Here is a 19049-nt window from a genome sequence, read left to right as displayed (position 1 = left end):
TTTGGGCTTTGGGCAAATCAGAGTAGCTGTTAGACATTAAGAATGTGAAACATGAAGACACAGGTCAGCTCTCTTTCAGTAGAAACATGACCTCCTGGTCTTGGAGAAAAAAATCTAAATGGTTTTAAAATCTATGTATCTGTTCTGCCCTAATTATGTTACTGGTTGTATTTATTTAATTTCAACCACATTTAATTGTACCTGAGAGCAATAGCATGACGCTATTGAAGCTAATTCTGGTTAAGCTAACCTGGGCTAACCTGGGCAATATTTTGACAGAGGTTCAGTGATACATGTGGGGCGAACTAAATATTACAGCAGTGTGCAAAAATCTTTAGCTATCTCTCATTTTGAGGTCTGGAGTCTCAAGGAGGCCAGTCCATGACTGATAGTCTCCCATTGTGTGTTATGCTAGCTAGGTGTGGTTTTACTATATTTCCAGTGAGTTTTGGATCATTTTCATGCTGACAACTTAAGTTGTTGCCCATCACATTCTTTCCAGATGGTATTGCGTGGTGAATCAAACTCTGATGGTACTTCTCTATGCTCATAATTCCATCAATTTTAGAAACATGTTTGGAAAGACAGAACTGACTGAAATACAACTCCAAACCATGCTAAGACATGCCAAGTTATAGGCTAACAGCTCTTTGACAGTAACTTTGTTGGTACAAAAATATTATTTTCTCAAAGAGTATAATCTTCAGTATTTTTGTGATTTGAAATGCAAATTATAAGGCATATTGAGAAAATATTAAAAGCTCAAAAAAGAGGGACAAAATTAAAATATTTAATCTTTTAAAAAATTACAAGATTAAAGATTAAAAGACCTTTAGAAAGCCCAAAGAACTATTGCTATTGTCAAACATGAAGATATGAGAGGTGGTTTTAGACTTTTGGACAGTATTGTATATTTAATACAATATTTGTGATGAAAACATTGGTCATTTCTTTTCCCGCATAATGAAAAGGTTCCTTAAAAACGTACAACAGAACACCATGCAGCTGCATCAACACATTAGCGGACCACAAGGTGAAGCTAGCAGCAGACGCGTAAGCCCTGTTATATGTTTCCATAAAACACTACCCCCCAAAAAATACAGTCATATCAGACTGACCTGCCTCCCTGCCTGCTGCTTCTGTTACATCTCTAATAGGAGGAAATGGCTTGTGGTGAGGAGAGGATCCAGCCCTTCTGTGGGAGTTTAATTCAATCACAGTGCTGGTCAAAAATGAATTAAAACTCTCATTAAGCCCCCCTCCTGTGTTCCAGAGACTAAGCTGGCTGCTAAGGCTCACAAGTATGATTTGGGTGTTACACAGAAGCATCAGTCAGCTCTGGAGCTATCTGTCTGTGAGTCAGCCATCAGTCACTAAGTCCATCATTTTTGTTATTTTAATTTGCAGCACTCACCCACACAGTGCACCCAATGAACCTAGTTGTGGATGATCCAAACAAGCTGTGGACATCTTGTTGTTCAACCTGAGTGAGTCACAGTGTGGCAAAATTGAGACTTCATATCTCATTGAGCACAATGAAGATTATACACCACGATTCACACCACAAAATCGTTGACCTTTCCGCAGCACACTGTAACTAACCACTTTGCACTCTGGTCATTTATTGTATAAAGTCTCGTTCTGTGTCAGTGGGAGAAGGGGGAGCTGGTGTGCTGTAACGTCAACTCTGCCTCGAGCCATTTATGTGTTTCTGCTCCAGGACCAATTGAGCTTTGCTTTGTTGCTTCTGTGAAACATCCATTATCACTGGATTCACACTGATACACTGTTACGTCTATTGTCAGGACACCATAGCTTATTCTATTATTGAACAATGATTGTGCTGTACTTATTTTGGTGTAGTGTGCACTTAAAAGAATGAATGCGGTGTGAACAAATTTGTTTTCACATAAATTGTGCAAGACATTGAGATTCTCAGCTACTTAAAATATGCACAATGCAAGGGGGCTCCAAGCAAGATGATATAAGGCAGATAGATGCCTGGTGTGTGTGAGGGGGGTGGGGGTGCCATCTTTTCCCTCTCCGCCCATTAACCATGAAACATGAGCTCCCCCTGCTGATCTAAAAATACAAACGGTGTTGCCTTCAAGGGCCAATGATTTAAAACAACAACAAAGAACAAAAAGGTCATTGTAAATCTGAGGAATTGGACTTAATAAACATAAATAAATTTTTTTAATCGCACAAAAAAACGACAAAAAAGTGGTTCTATAGACAATGTGATTAACAATTATTCTGTCTGGCCTCTCAGAAATAAAGTCTCCATTTTATTAATTAATTTGCATCAGGTAGGTTTTCTGTTTATTTTTCTTTTTTATTTAAGTATCAGCATTTTTCTATGATAATAGGTGTTTGTCTTTTGTCAGCTAGTCAGATTCCTCTGTGCTGAACTGCATACAGGGATGCATACAGGTTTTTATTTGGTCAACCTCGTGGAAACCAAAAACTCCCCCGAAGGCCGCAGTAGTTTCCGAGGCGTACCTGAAGGTAACATATCGTTGTCGTAAGTGTGTTGAATGACGTAGAACAGCCCTCAGTCGTGCTTCATACACGTGTGGAGCTAGTTTGTGGATAGATAGGATTTTAGGGAATCACAGTACCAAAATTCGAAATTTCGAAAGGTCCTGCTAACTGTTTGCGTCGCTGACGATCCTTTTACAGAGGAGTCTTTGGTTGCGGAATATTTCGGTGAGTTGAAATCTGATAGAGATACAGAGGTTGTGGTTGGCTAGGTAGAAAATTATGTCAAGGTAAACGAATATGTCTCGCTTCCGGTAAGAATAAAACAAAATAAAATTCTACTCGGAATTTCTTCTTAATATTATTGTAGAAATGATTGGTTATATTACGACTCACATTCTCGTAACAAGAAACATAGGGCTTAGTTTAGACTTGGATGGCAACGTTTAGAAATTTGAGAATATAAATTGTTATGTGCGCGTTTTTAAATACCCAACTTCGCTTTTATTTTGAAAGCCTTGTTGGGTATCGTAACAATTTGGCAGGCTTGATAGAAATGGAACATTAGCCACCCTTTGTAGTTAAAGAAACTAACGAAATTGGTACCTTGTTTAGCAAATCTTAAGCATCTCCTTTGTCTATTTTAGATACTAATGACCGCCTTGGTCTGCTGTAGCTGAAAATAACTCCCGTAACGATGTTGACCATTAGCTAAAAGCTAGTTGTACCGGCTGGTTGTACCGGCTTTGCAACTGTGCCGCGCGGTCTGCTTGTGCTCCATGCTTCATGTATAAAAAAAACCCGAAGTTTTTCAGGGTTGTAATACGACACAGTATGTTTGTAGACATACTTTGAAACACATTTAGTTGTCGACCTTCGAGCCTATGTAACGTTACTTTTATTTTTACTTAAGTTCTATTTACCTGAAAACAACAAAATTAGTGTGGGGTCCATTTTTTTGTACAAGAAGGAGGACATACGTGGTCTGGTCTGTTAACTTTACTGAGTTTTTCTTTGCTGAATACTGATTTGTTCATATTTAGCTTTCCTGTTAAACATTTGCACATCATACGTATATTGCAATGTAACGCAGCTCAATAGGCAGTATGACAATGTATGATAATGGCCGCAAAACTTTCTAACTCGAGGTTCACCAAATTCCAAAGCTTTTAACTACTTCATTCTTTAGCAAGTTGGCCTTTCCTTCATTCCAGTATTATTTTAATACACAATCAAGTTGAGTTTGGTATGAAAATGAAGAAAATGTTTTTAAAAAGTTCTTATTTTTAGCAATGTATCTTGTTTTGACCAGCCACGTGTCCCACATGGTTAAAGTTTACCTAAAAAGACGAAACCTTTTATATCCACTAAATTATTAGAACACAGACACACAACTGGTCTTTTACATCAAAAACATTAAAATGGTACCATTAGATTATTCACTGTCATATATCCCACTGTATTAAGACTCAAGTTGAGGATGAAAACAAAAAGGATTTTGCCATTAACTTGCAATATGAAAGTGACATCAGTTATTTCCATCCATTTTGCTCTGCATGTGGTATGTAATGTAACAAGTGCTTCAGCGTGGAGTCATTTGTTTACAATGGGGTTACAATTATAATACACCAGCTACTAGCATCCCAGACTTTGCTGCCTGGTTGCACATTGTTGTATAGCATAAAAATTTGTACTGGTGTCATCGCAGACAATATGATACAACACAGCCCTAGGATGAAGGTAGCAATTTGCTTCACTTTATTTGATATGCTAAAGTTATTCTACAAAGAAGCCACACAGACGCACGCACACAAGTGAAGACACTCAATGATTTTTTTTGTTTTTGGTCATAGACTGAACAAAGTAGAATTTGGCTTGGTCACATGATAACTGTTTAAGGGAAACAAGATTGTAGTCACTCATGCTCAAAAGTAATGGCTAACCGCAACTAGAGGTTGAAGCCAATATATGCTAATACGCTACATTGTTATAATCGTATCTTATCTTTGTTTTTGTCTGGCAATTCTGGTATTTCATCTTATCGCATGATATGATAATAGCCTATCTAGGAACCTTTACTTTGATAAGGTCTTAAGAGGAACAATGGATCAATAAGTGAATGCATCAATAAGACCAAAGTGCCTGGAGAAAATTGAACAGCAACAACAACTGAACAAATATGTTATCAACAAACAAAGAATTATTCATTCACATTTAATGTGGGCCAATAAGTTACTGCGGGTAAGCTTCTGAAAATGACTATTTTAAATGTCTGACTAGTTATTAGTGGTTTCTGTTGCTTTCTAATCACTCATTTACCTCCAGGTATCAGAGCAACAATGATGAAGTACATCCTAGTAACTGGAGGAGTCATCTCAGGTATCGGCAAAGGCATCATTGCAAGCAGTGTGGGCACGATCCTCAAGTCATGTGGCCTGCATGTGACTGCAATTAAGATTGACCCTTACATCAACATAGATGCAGGCACTTTTTCGCCCTATGAGCACGGTATGTCAGCAGAGATATTCAGTATAAATGAACATGTGCAGGCTTGTCATCTAATTTTTTACCCCTCACTCTGTCCAGGTGAAGTATTTGTGCTGGATGATGGGGGCGAGGTTGATTTGGATCTGGGGAATTATGAACGCTTCCTCGACATCCGGCTGACAAGAGACAACAACCTAACCACGGGCAAGATCTACCAGTCAGTCATCAACAAGGAGAGGAGGGGAGACTACTTGGGCAAGACTGTGCAGGGTATGCAACGGTCAGGTCATTTAGAGAAGGATGGTAATGTCAAAGATGAGTCATTAACCGAACACGCATTTTATGCTTTGCTCTTTTCCAGTGGTGCCACACATCACAGATGCAATCCAGGAATGGGTTATGAAACAGGCACAAGTGCCAGTTGATGATGACGATATAGAACCTCAAGTGTGTGTAATTGAGGTAGGCTGGCTGCTCGAATGAAGTATGATTATATGAAAAAAGCATTTTTTTTCTATGCTGATTTGATTTCTTAATCCTAAAAACAGGTTTCTTTTCAATAACATGTATTATTACATTTGCATAATTACACGTTAGAATGGCGTGGTGCTAGCTAGCTAGCTAGCCAGGTAGGATAACCCGTGAAATACAGTGGCTTGCAAAAGTATTCGGCCCCCTTGAACTTTCCCACATTTTGTCACATTACAGCCATAAACATGAATCAGTTTTATTGGAATTCCATGTGAAAGACCAATACAAAGTGGTGTTGGTCTTTCACGTTTGCACGTGAAAGCTAAACCAGTTCCACACCACTGAAGCTGCAGCATTTTTACAAACCAATTCTGGTTCATCCGTTTCATTCAACGATCCGCTTTCACTCTTCTCATTCGTATGTAAACAAAGGCACTGCGCATGCGCATTTTACCTATATTCTATCGCGATATTTCATTTTCCTATTGTTGCCCAAAATTACACCGGTATTACCGTGAACGGTATGATATAGCTCAGCCCTACTTCTGAGTATAAAACCACCACAACAACATCCAGTGTATTTTAGGGTTAACAGCTGGGAAGACCTCGTCTGCTACAGAACGTCCAAGAAGAGAAAATAGTAGCCGTGACGCATCAATCAGACTTTATGTTGCTTGGTGTTTGTTTACATAACTGTTTGGCTATACAGAGGGATGGATTGTGGGAATACGACTTGCTCAGGTGGTTGTGGGGTTTTTTCAAATAGTTACACAATCTCCCTCCGTATATCTCTGAGCTTCTGTGCTGGAATGTAATTAAAATGGCAGTAAAAACTGGCATGATAATACATTTGTGTCTTCAGCCCAGCTACGACAGCTCCAGCCAAATGTGCCAGGTTTCAAAAATCGAGAGGTGCACGACATATGCGTCAGGGATCACACTGTGAGCATAAAAAAAACCACCCTTACTATTCAGTATTGAAAGCCAATTATAGTCCACACCATCGGTCTGCGGGAGGGAAAACTCATGAGTGTGGTAGGATAACCTGCTCTGTTATAGTGTCTCACTTGGTACATTTTCAGGAGTGTGGTATGCCATAAAGCGTAATATCAATAGGCTGTTAAGGGCTGAATAACTGTCATTGATCACCAGAGATTCCCTGCATTTTGATTAAATGTCATTAGTGTCTAGCTTTAATATTGTGTAATCCCCCCCCCCGCCTTGATGGTCACTGCCAGTGTTTGTGTGTTTGTAGCTGGGAGGGACTGTCGGAGACATAGAGAGCATGCCATTCATCGAGGCCTTCAGGCAGTTCCAGTTTAAAGTGAAGAGGGAGAATTTCTGTAACATTCATGTCAGTTTGATACCACAGGTAAGACAGCCATACTTTTATATCTCACCTTACATTTAACAAACATGTGAAACTGCTGCATACCTGAATGTGGCTTTAATGCAAATATGCACTCTTATTCAGCCCTGTTCAAAAAAGGTGAGTATTTAGTAAGAAAAATACTGAAAGTTGTGCCCAGATTTTTGTTCTGCTTTAATGAGGTGTTGCTTAGATACTTCTAAAAAATGAAACTAGCTTTTAGAGGGTGATTGTTGTAGACTGTCTCATTATGTACCGGTTTGTTGTTTGCATGGTTGTGTCCAGCCCAGCGCAACAGGAGAGCAAAAGACCAAACCGACACAGAACAGTGTGAGAGAGCTGAGAGGCCTAGGCTTGTCTCCTGATCTGGTGAGTGAGTTGCTATTACATAAACATGTTTGATGCCTCATTTGCATTTAAATTACATTTCTGAATTAAAATGGATTTTTGAGTAGCATGTTTTACATGTTGAAACCCAGATGTTTTATGTGCAAAACATTCTTTGACTCTTAATTCATAATTTCAGTATAGGCAACCAGGGATTGGAGTGCCATGAAAGTATTTGCCCTCTTTCCTGATTATCTAGGGGGGGTTTTGTTTTTTGCATATTTGACACATTTCAGGTGCCTGAACTTTAAATGCTGCTCCAATCTGCTTCTTCAAATGAAAATTGGATTAACCATTTATTACCGCTGTGTGGAAAAATTGTGCAAACTCTTTGTACAGTCACCATCAACCAACCACGGACCCTTAACTGTGATTAGTAATTGGAGTGCTAGCATTCTGATAATATTGCAAGCAGTTTTGTGTTTGTACATGATGTATTTGCACTAAAACATGACCCCTTTAAAGGATAAAGCAAGACTATTAGATCACTGGTATAGTGGGGTGATGCGTTCATGCTGGTACTCTGCATTGATGATATGATGGTTTTAACTTCCTGGGAAGCTTTTCTGAAACAGAATGGACATCATCCTGCTGAAACATTAAATCAAGGAAAAAATTAAAGCCTCCTTGCCTACAAGTCACAGTACAAAAAAAGAGAAATTTAGTCAGAATGGAGATGGAGGCCATTGCCAGCTTGCACATAATCAGGACTGTAAGATGAAGAAAGGTGCTCACACAGATTTCTATAAATTTAAAAAGAGAAGTCATGCAAGAGGACACATATTTTCTTACTTGAACCCAGCCTCATGTGTGCTACATGTGGCGAAGTTCAAATTTGGACAAACTTGGAATTGGATCTTTAAAGGTTTTTCTGATTGTTTGTTTTTCACTGGCAGATCATGTGCCGCTGTACAACTGCGCTGGAGAACTCTGTCAAGGAAAAGATCTCAATGTTCTGCCACGTGGAGCCTCAGCAGGTAGGTGAAGCACCTGTCAGGCTCGATTAAGCCATAAAGCTCTCTCCATAAACATCTAAAATGGATTACCTGTCTTCTTCCAGGTCATCTGTGTGCACGATGTGTCATCTATCTACAGAGTGCCATTACTGCTGGAAGATCAGGGTGTGGTGAGCTACTTGAGCAGGAGACTGAATATGCCAATAGAGACCAGACCAAGGAAGATGCTGACTAAATGGAAGGAGATGTCTGACAGGTGAGTGAGCACCTTTGTGGGTTGAACCTTTCCCATGAGAAGTCATTGTCCTCCAGAGAAGACTGAGAAATAAATGGATGCCCATATTTTTCCTCACAGGTCAGACAGACTGCTAGAGCACTGCTCTATCGCACTGGTGGGGAAGTACACAAAGTTCTCAGACTCCTATGCTTCTGTTATAAAGGCTCTCGAACACTCTGCACTCGCCATCAGCCACAAGTTGGAGGTTAAGGTATGTACACAGAATCATAGTCTTTAGTCTCAAATGATCTAGACATGGTTCAAAGTGAAGCCAGCTCCTCCTAGATTTAGTCCTTCCTCATTGTATTCCATGGCTATGACAGTCTTTGCAGTACCCTGAAGTTTAAAGGTATTACGGCTCTAGAGTAGGGGAAAGTGTTGATAGTTATGATTAGTGATTAAATAGTTGATTTTAGTTTGGGGTTTTTGTTTGGTTGTTTGTTTGTTTTTGGGAGGGGGGGGGTTGTTTTAAACAACTTGACTTGTGCCTTTAGACCAATCATGTAAGCTGTGAACATCTCTTCTTCTCAGTATATAGACTCTGCTAATTTGGAGCCAAGCACTCTGCAGGAGGACCCAGTGAAATACCACGAGGCGTGGCAAAAACTCTGCAGCTCTGAGTGAGTGCCCTGTAGGAGCACAATGTCCTGTCTCACTAGATAATCTAGCCTGAATATTAAAATGGAACTTTTATCAACATGACAATGTTTCCACTGTCCTCAGTGGCATCCTGGTTCCTGGAGGTTTTGGTGTGAGGGGAACTGAAGGAAAGATTCATGCCATCAACTGGGCCAGGAAACAGAAAAAACCCTTCCTCGGTACAAGAGTTTCTGTGGATCACATTACATGTTTTATTATCTTACTCCATATTTAATGTCAGTAAGTAGCAGCATCAGAAACACTACTTGACTGGTGTTCATATTTCTGCAGGTGTGTGTCTTGGAATGCAGCTGGCTGTATGCGAGTTTGCCAGGAACGTGCTCGGCTGGACAGGTAATGTTTCTGATATTATCTTCACAGTAAAGAAGAAGAAACAAAGCAGCATTACCTTTTAATGTGAATGCTGAGTGATGTAGGTGATTAATAAATGATTGAAATTTCATAGATGAAAAGTGTATATTGTTCCATGTATACAATAATTTTGGATGGATAGGTAATGAACATAGGATCTATATCTATGCTAAGTTTCATCATTGAGATTGTTTGTGGGTACGTATAGGTAGATCCAAAGAGGACCATTATAATCTGATTGTGTGTCCTTGTGTGTGGAGGAATAAAAAAGAACCACATTGCCTACTTCGTTTTTCAGTCAAAAGTCCCGATTTTCCTGCAATACTCTTGATCTCAATTGTTAAGGTTCGCCTGGAATTGGGCAAATTTTTTTTTTCTTATGTCATACTATTTTTGTGGGAAATTGCAGCGCCAGTTGTGCCTGGAAATGTATTTGGGGGGGGGGGAACAAGTACTTGTTTCTTTAGCAGCTTAACCAGCAAAGGTTCAGATGTCTGTTCCCGCTGTGCATCAGTCCAGTTCTTGTACATTTAGTTTTGTAAAGGCGGTTCCTATAATACTTAAACCTAGCCTTCTGATCTTCAAAAACGTTACTGCTAACTTCAATAAATTAATAAACTCACGCCATAAACACTGGTTCCAGCCAGTGTCCGCCTTCTTGTCAACTTTGCAGCAGCCGTAATGCTAACATTGAACCTTGAAAATACAGAAGATAGTCTGTCAAAACGTGTTTGTTACAGCATAGTTATTTGAGAGAGGTGTGGGAATGGGAGCTTTCTTCAAAGCATAGTCAGTTTTCAGCTTGAAATGCATCTCCTACTCATAAAAGGTGGGCACTGGTGGCTGACTGTTGATTAAAATAACTAATGGCATATTGTTCCGTTTCATACTTAGATGCCAACTCGACTGAATTTGACCCGGAAACAAAGCATCCTGTGGTAAGTTTTATGCATTGCACAAACAACCTGACTCCTGCATGCACTGTAACTGTATATTAAAATCCATCCTTTCATTTTAATCTTTGCAGGTGATTGATATGCCAGAACACAACCCCGGACAGATGGGTGGCACCATGAGGCTTGGGAAAAGACGGACCATTTTCCAAACCACCAACAGCACACTGCGTAAGAAAAGCTTTTAGTTCAACCTGGACCAGCCGGTGATGAACTGTTGCTCTGTGCTTACAGCTCTTCTGTATTCCAGGAAAGCTCTATGGAGATGCAGAGTATGTGGATGAAAGGCACAGACATCGATTTGAGGTAATGCTGAACTAATATTTCATCATCATTAAGTGTTCAGTGCAGAAACAGGAAATTGGATAGAGAGTTAGTGGGGGACAGACGTATAAGCAAAGGGCCAATATGGGGTTGAACCCAAACCTGCTCAACCTGTGATCCAAATGTATACCTTGTTTTTGTGAACAGGTCAATCCTGAGCTTAAGAGCCACTTTGATGAGAAGGGCTTCCGGTTCGTAGGTCAGGATGTGGAAGGAGAGAGGATGGAGGTCATTGAGCTTGATGGTACAGAAAAGCAAACAGAATTATTTTCAGTTTTAATATATCAACCTTTTCTGTGAAACCTTCAACAGACTCTGTTTAAAATTGTTTTCTCCACTTCCAGATCACCCATATTTTGTTGGTGTGCAGTACCATCCCGAGTTCACTTCACGCCCCATCAAGCCATCACCCCCCTACCTTGGTTTGTTGCTTGCTGCTGGTGGGAAGCTGCAGAGCTACTTGCAGAAAGGCTGCCGTCTATCTCCACGGTAAATAGAGTGTATGTCTCAGTTTACTCATTTTCTAAAGGTATGCATACTAATTGAGACTGCTTCTGTGCCACACAGGGACACATACAGCGATCAGAGCGGCAGCAGCACACCAGACTCCGAGATATCAGAACTGAAACTTCCTTCACTCTCCAATGAATGACCCATCTGTGGAAGATATCTTAATTAAGTGTCCTACCATCAGTTGTCTCAAGTGTTGGAAAACTGTACTGTTCACAGATAGGGCTGGCATTTCCTAGAGTACAGAAGTGACTACAGGCAGCTGCAGATTAAGTTATGGGACTTTCAGCTCTAAACTACGCTCATGAAACGAACACCACTGAAAACCCATAGTGTTTAAATAAAATTTAAACTGTTACTATTCATTTTTGCTCTTCCTATCAATGTTACAGAAACTAATTAGAGTGGTTAACTTCAGTTGTCACTCATTTCTACAACAGCACTTTAGAAACTGGTTTAACAAGGGAGTTATTGGTTTCCAGATTATCTTGTAAGTTTAATTACTTTAATGGATCATAGCTGAAGTTTAGCTTAACATCGTCACATTTATTGCAACAAGTAAGCAATAATTGTGACTTAGTCTACCTATTTTGCTTTTTGTACAACTCCAAGTCGAGGTCTCCAATTAGGTCACCCACTGCAGGCATACAACATGGTGTGATTAGCTTTCTACTCCTGCTTCATTGACTTTCACAGGGTTTGTCACCTGTGGCATACTGTTGTAAAGAAACTGTTACTTTTGTTTCTGATGCCACTCTACCACCACAGTACTGTTGTGGCCTTAATGTAAATAAATGTGCTACAAACGGTTTGTAGCATAGTTCAATGTCTCCATTCTTTTGATCATGTTACAGACAAGTTTCCAGAGGTAGTAAAGTCAGTTTTATTACAATCTGCAATTGTCACACACACACAGGGTTCATTTTCTTAGGTTCAGCCCTTAACCTCTTAGGACCTGGCGTCCACATATGTGGATGTCACATTTTTGGCTTATTTAGACCATTTAAAAAAAATATATATATGCATGCCATGGAAGAGTTCAGGTCTTAGGAGGTCAAAGAGCCAGGTCAACTCATGCATTTCACAGCTGCAAGAAAGCTCCGATCTAAGTTGGTTTTCTTCAGTAGTGTTTGTGCCTAGCCGGAAAGTTGGCAGCAATTCTCTCATGGAAATGTCACGTCACTCCCAACGTAGCACCATACCTGAAAAATAAACACCTCAGGTTAGCCAAATTCAGAAACTTTTTGTAAACATTCTCATTATGCACTGATCTCAGTCCCATATCCGCAAGCTTCATCCAGAAGTCAACAATGTATTAAGGTCATCATAGATCAAAATAACCACTGACCAATTTCAGCATCAACATACCTGTAAATTACAGATGTGAATGTACTTTGTTACAGCTCTGCAACACCAAGAGGTCAAGCGGATAGACGCCTGAAATTTAATTTAAAAAAAAAAGTGAGATCACAAGTTGCATGTTAGCTTAGTCTATTTTTCTAGCAGATGTCTGTTGGACAGCTGAGTGGCTGCTGATGGCACAGAGTGGCCACAGCAGTCAAAGACCACCCTGTTTTCTTGCATGCACTTGGAGAGCATGGAGCTACAAACAAGCGCCGACCCTTAGGATAGCATGCTGGAACAGGGACATAAGTGGCCTTTTAATATTTAAAAAAAAAAAAAAGTGAACTCTTACCTGAATGAGCAGTTTTCATTTACAAATGACAGGTCTCCATTCACCTAACAAGAAAATTTGGTTAGTCGTTTTGCCCCAACAAACATTGATCAAAGTCAGTCAATCCCATCAAGTTTTAATAAATGTGGCTCAGGAAGAATAAGTCTCAATCAAGACTAGATCAGTGAGGGCAAGTTTGTCATCACAGCCAGGATTGTCTGAATTATTTTGAAGAGTTACCTGCATGTTGTGTTCTCATTTGATGGTTTTGGTCTTGCACCTTTGGTGTCACCCAGTACCTATTGGAAGACAAGGCAAACCACTTACATTTCTTTGAAAGTTTGCATTTAATCCTGGGATAACTCACTGATCAATGTCCTTCCCCTAAATGTTGCTGTAGCAGTCATTTTCAAAACCGAACAGCGACCGTCGGTGAAAGTCTTCATGTCGGCTTCCTTTTGACCGTTCACTGCTACATGGGAGCATGAACGGCTTCGATAGGAGCCTTTTCACGATGGGACAGCTAGTTTTAATTTAAAGACTCACCTGCATTCTGCATATTGGGAAACAAGGTTGAACTGCCATTTCAAATAGACCCTAGAGACAAAAGAAGATTAAAGATTAGTTATGTTGAAAACAGTTGCCTGTGCCATCACCTTTTATAACAAACTGCATTTAGTCTAATTTTGATTCTAAAGGTAGTTTAAGTTTGTTACAATGACATCAATGCTATTAACGTCAGAGGCCTTAAAGGCTAATGTTTATTAAAATGAGCTAGCATAAATGGCTTTGATTTTGTCTGATTTCCATGCCACCCTAAGAAAATTTCTCAAGATCCACCCCTGGCCACGTGGTACAAACCCATTAGCGTCCAAGCTAAGCTATCAGCAAGCTAAGCTATAGCTAACCCTTAGCATGGTCACTAAAGCCTAGGTATATCTACTGTCGAGTTCCCAGTTATATGACAAGTCAGCAAGAAGTGTTGATTATAAAAACAAGACTATACTACATATCCCAAAGTATTAACTAGTCAAGCATTATGGCTGTAGATACAAGCTAACGTAAGGTCGTTCACTCACGCTAAAAGCGCTATATTAATGTTATAACAAAAATAATGAGTTGTGTCAAGGTGGACTGGATTTAAAAGCTGCGCATAATTAATGTAAACACCTGGACACATGACCTTAATAATCGACAACACCAGCATAAAGCTTACCATAGCTCTTTCTTGGGGACTTCAGCTCACATGGAAGACTGCAGGAGGAAGAGAGAACGCGGCAAGGCCCGCTGTTCTTATATACTCACTCTGATGTCCGTCAGCGGTGCGCTGATTGGCTCGCGTTACTCACGCGGACCGGTTGAATAGTGGGATATGTAGTATCACACTCCTCCTCCTTCTTCTGTTTTTTAAGCAATGCCTGCTGTATTTATTGAAGTTTACTGAGACTCAGGCAATAGGGTTTTACACTTAACTAGCCACGCATTTTTCACAGAGTACAACGGCACAGAATAAACTGTGTGCAATTAGAGAAATATGCTGTAAATCCAGACCATCGTCGGAAGTGAATATAGGCTACTTCAGAACCAAGGACAGCAACACACTGCGTGTTTTAGGGTTTGTGATATCAATAGTGGACGATATATTAAATAAATGGGGGTGGTTAAGGAAACTCTGTGCAAAACATGCCCAAGACGGACCTCATATAGATATATTGTTCTGTTTTTGCTGCTTTTAAACTTCCTATAAGATTCTTTTACAAAATACACAGGCCAGATTAGGTTGTAGCGGGTTTATTGGAGTGATATTCGACTAGTAGAGCATAGGTAAATCTATCACATGACTGCTGCGGCCGCTCTGTGCTCCGCGTCTCTTCCTGAACAGAAGGCAGTAGCAGCAGCTGGGGCTCCATGTAAACACGCCGCGCGCAGGGCTTTGTTTCACACACACTCACTCCGCAGGTATCTTCCCTCTAGTCATGCCATGGATATTTTGTGGCAATATCAGTTTCGAATCATTCTACTCGGGGATTCCACAGTGGGCAAGTCCTCGCTGTTGAAGCGTTTCACGGATGGAATTTACAGCGATGTGGCGGACCCGACGGTCGGGGTAGATTTTTATGCCCGCTCGCTTGACATCGAACCCGGGGTGAAAATAAAGCTCCAGCTCTGGGATACGGCTGGCCAAGAACGATTCAGGTATAGTGAGGTGAAATGTATCTTATATAGAATCTATCTGAGCTAAATATGTATACAACCATAGTCCTTCAAAGAGATTTTTAAATAAATAATTGCGAGCCCTCGGTTTAATGTCGTGTTTGGCTACTATTCTCAGTCCCTTTAAATTGAATATGGGCCATTTCCCCGTCTCGTTAGCATGTAATGAAATGAGTTTAGACAGCGGAGAAAGGAGGCCAATAGAAGATATTACGATGTCCTGACCTGTATAACAACAGGACACGGCGACTTACATCATGCTTTCATGGATGATGGGCAGCCTCCTCATATTTAGGCCCCAGTTTGATTCCCTCATATACAATTTCCAGGCCTTCGCGGGGATGACAAGTCCCGATCCAAATCTATTTGTTGTTGTTTTCATTCATCTATCCTGTTGCTTGCTCTGCTTTTCATGCCCACTGTCACGGATCATTTCCTTTAAAGAACTCCTGTGTCTGGAGAAGCTCTTAGATCTGCTTTCCCTTTTGAAGCCTCTGAGGGTGTTTTCCTCCAGGCTTCACTTCACTTGTCTTTCACTTCTGCCTATCTGGCTGTAGAATCTGTGGTTTTTAAAGCATCAAATGCAGAGATCAGAGTCTGTATGTGCATATATTTTTATAAATAGAATAGTATCATGCACCAGATGTTATGACCCAAAGGATCCTTTGTGTTTTTGTATTTTATTTCACTTGATGGCATTGTTTAGTTTCCATTTAATTAAGCACATTAATGTATGAAACGTTAAAAAAAAGCATTCGCATTGCAAGTTTTGACTTCATAAAATTACAGAAATTGTTTTAAGAAGCCAAGAGAGACAGACCTTCCATAGCAATATGACTTGGATCTGTTTATTAGACCTGTACATTTCACAGACTTTGATCACAAAAAAGTCCCAAATGTTGGGTGAGGTCCAAATTTATTATCAAATTATGTATTATGCCATTCAGTGATATATTACCATCATAAATGAGGTCCTGACACAATTCACTTAAGTACACAATTTACACAATTTATTAAGTATGCTTCAGTTTTAACATATTTAACTCCCCTCATATTGAGCACACTGTCTCAATAAGTAGTTTCATCTGAATGGCAAGGCCAGCTAAAGCACAGATGTAACTCCATGAGTCTTACTAATGTAAAACACCAGTAACACAGCTTTGAAAGGAAATTCTTGTGTCATTTAAGTGGTTAGCTTGCAAATAGACAGTTGAAAGACTTAAAAGAGAGCATGCAACCACATTCCTTGACTGACTTGGAAAACAGTGTGAAAATTGATTTGGGATTGTGTCAAATGGGACTTGATCTTATCTTAGTTTCCGCTGTCTTGACATTTGAGCTTCACTTTGGCTATAATATTTTAGTTTGTTTTCTATAAACTGATTAATGGGAACTATGACTACTCTTCTATTGTAACTGAGCACTCAAAGCGCTTTTTTATACATGTCCCATTCACCTACACACACTCACACACCGAAAAGCGCATCAGGCAAGTTGGGTACAGTATCTTGCTCAACAATACTTTGGCATGGAGACTGGAAGACCTGCTCTACCTCCTGAGCTACAGCCACCCCTTTTCTTCAAAGACTTGATTTGACTCAGGGTTTGACTTGACTTGCTTTGGCAGAGAGGACTTGGACTTACCTCAAGTGATATGAATTTTCCACCACAAAAATTAAACTCATATTGTGATGTTACAAACAGCAGTATAAGGGTAGTGAACTGGTAGGAACCATCCAAGTTCATAGAGCTGTCCAAGACATTTAGAAGTTATAAGTCTAGAGATGTTTGTCTTTGGTTTCTAACACCAGTAATGTGTCTTTCCACCAGGTCTATCACAACATCATATTACCGCAACTCTGTAGGTGGCCTGCTTGTCTTTGATCTCACCAATCGTAAAACCTTCGACCATGTGAGGGAATGGCACAAGGAGGTGAGTGAGCACATCCTGCCTCACCACATGGTCTACATCCTCATCGGCCATAAAAGTGATCTCAACAAGGACCGGAAGGTGAGCAGGGATGAGGCAGAGCAGCTGGCCGCTGAGCTGGGCATTCGCTATGTGGAGACATCGGCCAAGTGCAACAGCAATGTGGACCGGGCCTTTGAGCTGCTGACCAGGGACATCTACGAGCTGATGAAGATGGGGGAGATCGTCACCCGTGATGGGTGGGATGGCGTGAAGAGTGGCCTGACTGCCAAGGTTCTCTACTCTGCAGAGGATGAAGAGTTGGCCCCTCCATCAGCTGAAAAAAGCTGCCACTGCTGACTGAGAAGTCTATGTGTTCCAACACTATCCTATCACACCAAGAGCTCACTTTGTCTCACAGCCGATCATCAAAACCAAATCACTGAGGCTTAGCACCCTGTGATATCACCATCCATCACTTCCTCACCTTGTGTTTTGTGACCTTTCTGTGTTGATTTTTCAGACCACTGGGATTATTTTCAATCAGGATGCGAGAGTAAATACCAATGTGTACCTGTTGGGAAAGTATTGTATTGTTAATTTGATATGATGTAGCATGAGTCGAGCTGTTTTGAGCCTCATCTTGCTCAAGAAAAAAAAAGAAAGCATGCCAATGTGATCAGGTGTTGTTGCTTAAAGTGTAGCCAGTACTCCTTTTCATAGCAATGGAGCTAAAGGACTACTGAGCATACGAAAGTACAAATGGACTATTATGGTCTGGCATCATCCACATTTCATATGGTACTATTATGGGTTTCTACTTGTCAAAAGTTTGTGCAATGCTTTGCCTGCAGTCTTAAGTGGCTGTAACATTGTAAATAATAGTTAAATCTATAAAGATGAGAGCTAAAGGTGACTGAAAGCTATTTAATTCATAGTGTGAACAGTGCACTCTGCAATAAGTGTCACCATATTAAATCAATGTGCTCCTCCTGCTACTGTAAGCTGTGTGTGCACTTATGCCAAATTGACCTTTGACCATTCTGTGAATAGATTAATAATGTTTTTTTTTTGTAAAAAAGTAGAGATTATTTGTAGTAAAAGCGTATACATAAACATAGATTATTGTAATTAGACTAAGTGTAACATACAACATTCACAATAGCAGTAAGTGGCAATGTGAGAAAAGGAAGTTTAAGGTCTAAATATGCCCCATTGATATAGACATAGATGATATGCACAGCAAAACCTAATGAGCTTTGATATGTTTATTGCAGGCCTCTAAACTGGCTTTAATTCAGCTTATCCGGGCCATCAGCCCAACAAATGTCATGTCATGAAACCATGACAAAGGATTTAGCTGCATTTTCTGCCTTCTTTGCTTTCATTTTCTTTTTGCTGTACAAATGAACCTGATAAAATTCTTTGTAGGGCCTTAAAAGTGCTTAGAGAATTAGAGAAAAGCTCCAGCTTAGCTTAGCATAAAGAATTGAGAGTAGTAACATGTTTAAGCAAATTAATTTTATGTTTACATTCATGGTTGCCAAAGTGCGGCCTGTGGGACAGTGGTGGCCCTTGGTAATGTTCTGTGGCTGGATCAAAACAGAATCAAACAAAGGGAGCATTTGTTGTCTGTTTTTGTTCTGGACAGCTTTATAAAACACAGTTACAGTTGTCAAAAAATGTAACAGACAAAATTGCAATTAACAACTTATAACCCCTCCCTCTGAACACCAACTAAAAGGGTTTGTGTGTATTTTTCCTGTACCGGTATCACTTGCCTACTGGTTCCCTAAACTGGCACTTTCTTGTTTAAACCATGTCTGAAAAGCCACTAAAACCTGTAGTTACCAAGTTTATCTATTACTCTTCAACAGCTGGAGGCATTCAACCAGTTAAGTTGTTAATACGCAACTGTTTTCCAAAGTCACTAATGTAAGTGTTCTGTTGTTATTGTGTTTTTTATGATGTTTTTAGACCTGTTATATAAATGTGACAAAGGAATTTCCCATTATTAATTTTCTC

General features: G+C 40.0%; 2 protein-coding genes and 1 long non-coding RNA gene across 4 annotated transcripts; 2 read left to right on the top strand and 1 right to left on the bottom strand.

Annotated features, from left to right (window-relative positions):
• Window positions 1-2521: 2521 nt before the first annotated feature.
• On the top strand, window positions 2522-11591 carry LOC102198930 (CTP synthase 1). Of its 2 annotated transcripts, none has more exons than XM_005744695.2 (18): window positions 2522-2709; window positions 4807-4989; window positions 5068-5238; window positions 5330-5430; window positions 6695-6811; window positions 7094-7177; window positions 8092-8172; window positions 8256-8407; window positions 8507-8639; window positions 8960-9048; window positions 9152-9246; window positions 9359-9421; window positions 10334-10377; window positions 10467-10563; window positions 10643-10698; window positions 10864-10960; window positions 11061-11205; window positions 11284-11591. In XM_005744695.2, the coding sequence occupies exons 2-18, from the start codon at window positions 4821-4823 to the stop codon at window positions 11366-11368; spliced, it is 1779 nt and encodes a 592-aa protein (XP_005744752.1). In that variant the 5' UTR covers window positions 2522-2709; window positions 4807-4820; the 3' UTR covers window positions 11369-11591. The 2 variants fall into 2 exon arrangements, with proteins under 2 accessions (XP_005744752.1, XP_005744753.1); XM_005744696.2 differs by lacking the exon at window positions 2522-2709 and adding an exon at window positions 4653-4722.
• Window positions 11592-12085: 494 nt separating this feature from the next.
• On the bottom strand, window positions 12086-14234 carry LOC102198742 (uncharacterized). The gene is made up of 6 exons (XR_312032.1): window positions 14118-14234; window positions 13448-13498; window positions 13142-13200; window positions 12923-12966; window positions 12595-12663; window positions 12086-12428 (listed from the first exon to the last, which is right to left on the bottom strand). It is a non-coding gene; the product is annotated as an uncharacterized LOC102198742 (long non-coding RNA).
• Window positions 14235-14418: 184 nt separating this feature from the next.
• On the top strand, window positions 14419-17775 carry rab42a (RAB42, member RAS oncogene family a). The gene is made up of 2 exons (XM_005744694.2): window positions 14419-15097; window positions 16946-17775. The coding sequence occupies exons 1-2, from the start codon at window positions 14739-14741 to the stop codon at window positions 17382-17384; spliced, it is 798 nt and encodes a 265-aa protein (XP_005744751.1). The 5' UTR covers window positions 14419-14738; the 3' UTR covers window positions 17385-17775.
• Window positions 17776-19049: the final 1274 nt, after the last annotated feature.

This window comes from Pundamilia nyererei, unplaced genomic scaffold, assembly GCF_000239375.1.
Source record: "Pundamilia nyererei isolate P.nyererei 1_Seehausen unplaced genomic scaffold, PunNye1.0 scaffold00148, whole genome shotgun sequence".
In the NCBI taxonomy this organism is placed as follows: Eukaryota; Metazoa; Chordata; class Actinopteri; order Cichliformes; family Cichlidae; genus Pundamilia; species Pundamilia nyererei.
Note: the sequence above shows the minus strand (reverse complement) of the source record. Positions and strands in the feature narration are given on the sequence as shown.

Coding starts and splice junctions, on each gene's coding strand:
- LOC102198930 (XM_005744695.2), top strand. CDS start 4,821: ATGATGAAGTACATCCTAGTAACTGGAGGAGTCATCTCAGGTATCGGC. Junction 5,239..5,329: donor CTTGGGCAAGACTGTGCAGG/GTATGCAACGGT, acceptor GCTCTTTTCCAG/TGGTGCCACACATCACAGAT. Junction 9,247..9,358: donor ACAGAAAAAACCCTTCCTCG/GTACAAGAGTTT, acceptor ATATTTCTGCAG/GTGTGTGTCTTGGAATGCAG.
- rab42a (XM_005744694.2), top strand. CDS start 14,739: ATGACTGCTGCGGCCGCTCTGTGCTCCGCGTCTCTTCCTGAACAGAAG. Junction 15,098..16,945: donor GCTGGCCAAGAACGATTCAG/GTATAGTGAGGT, acceptor TCTTTCCACCAG/GTCTATCACAACATCATATT.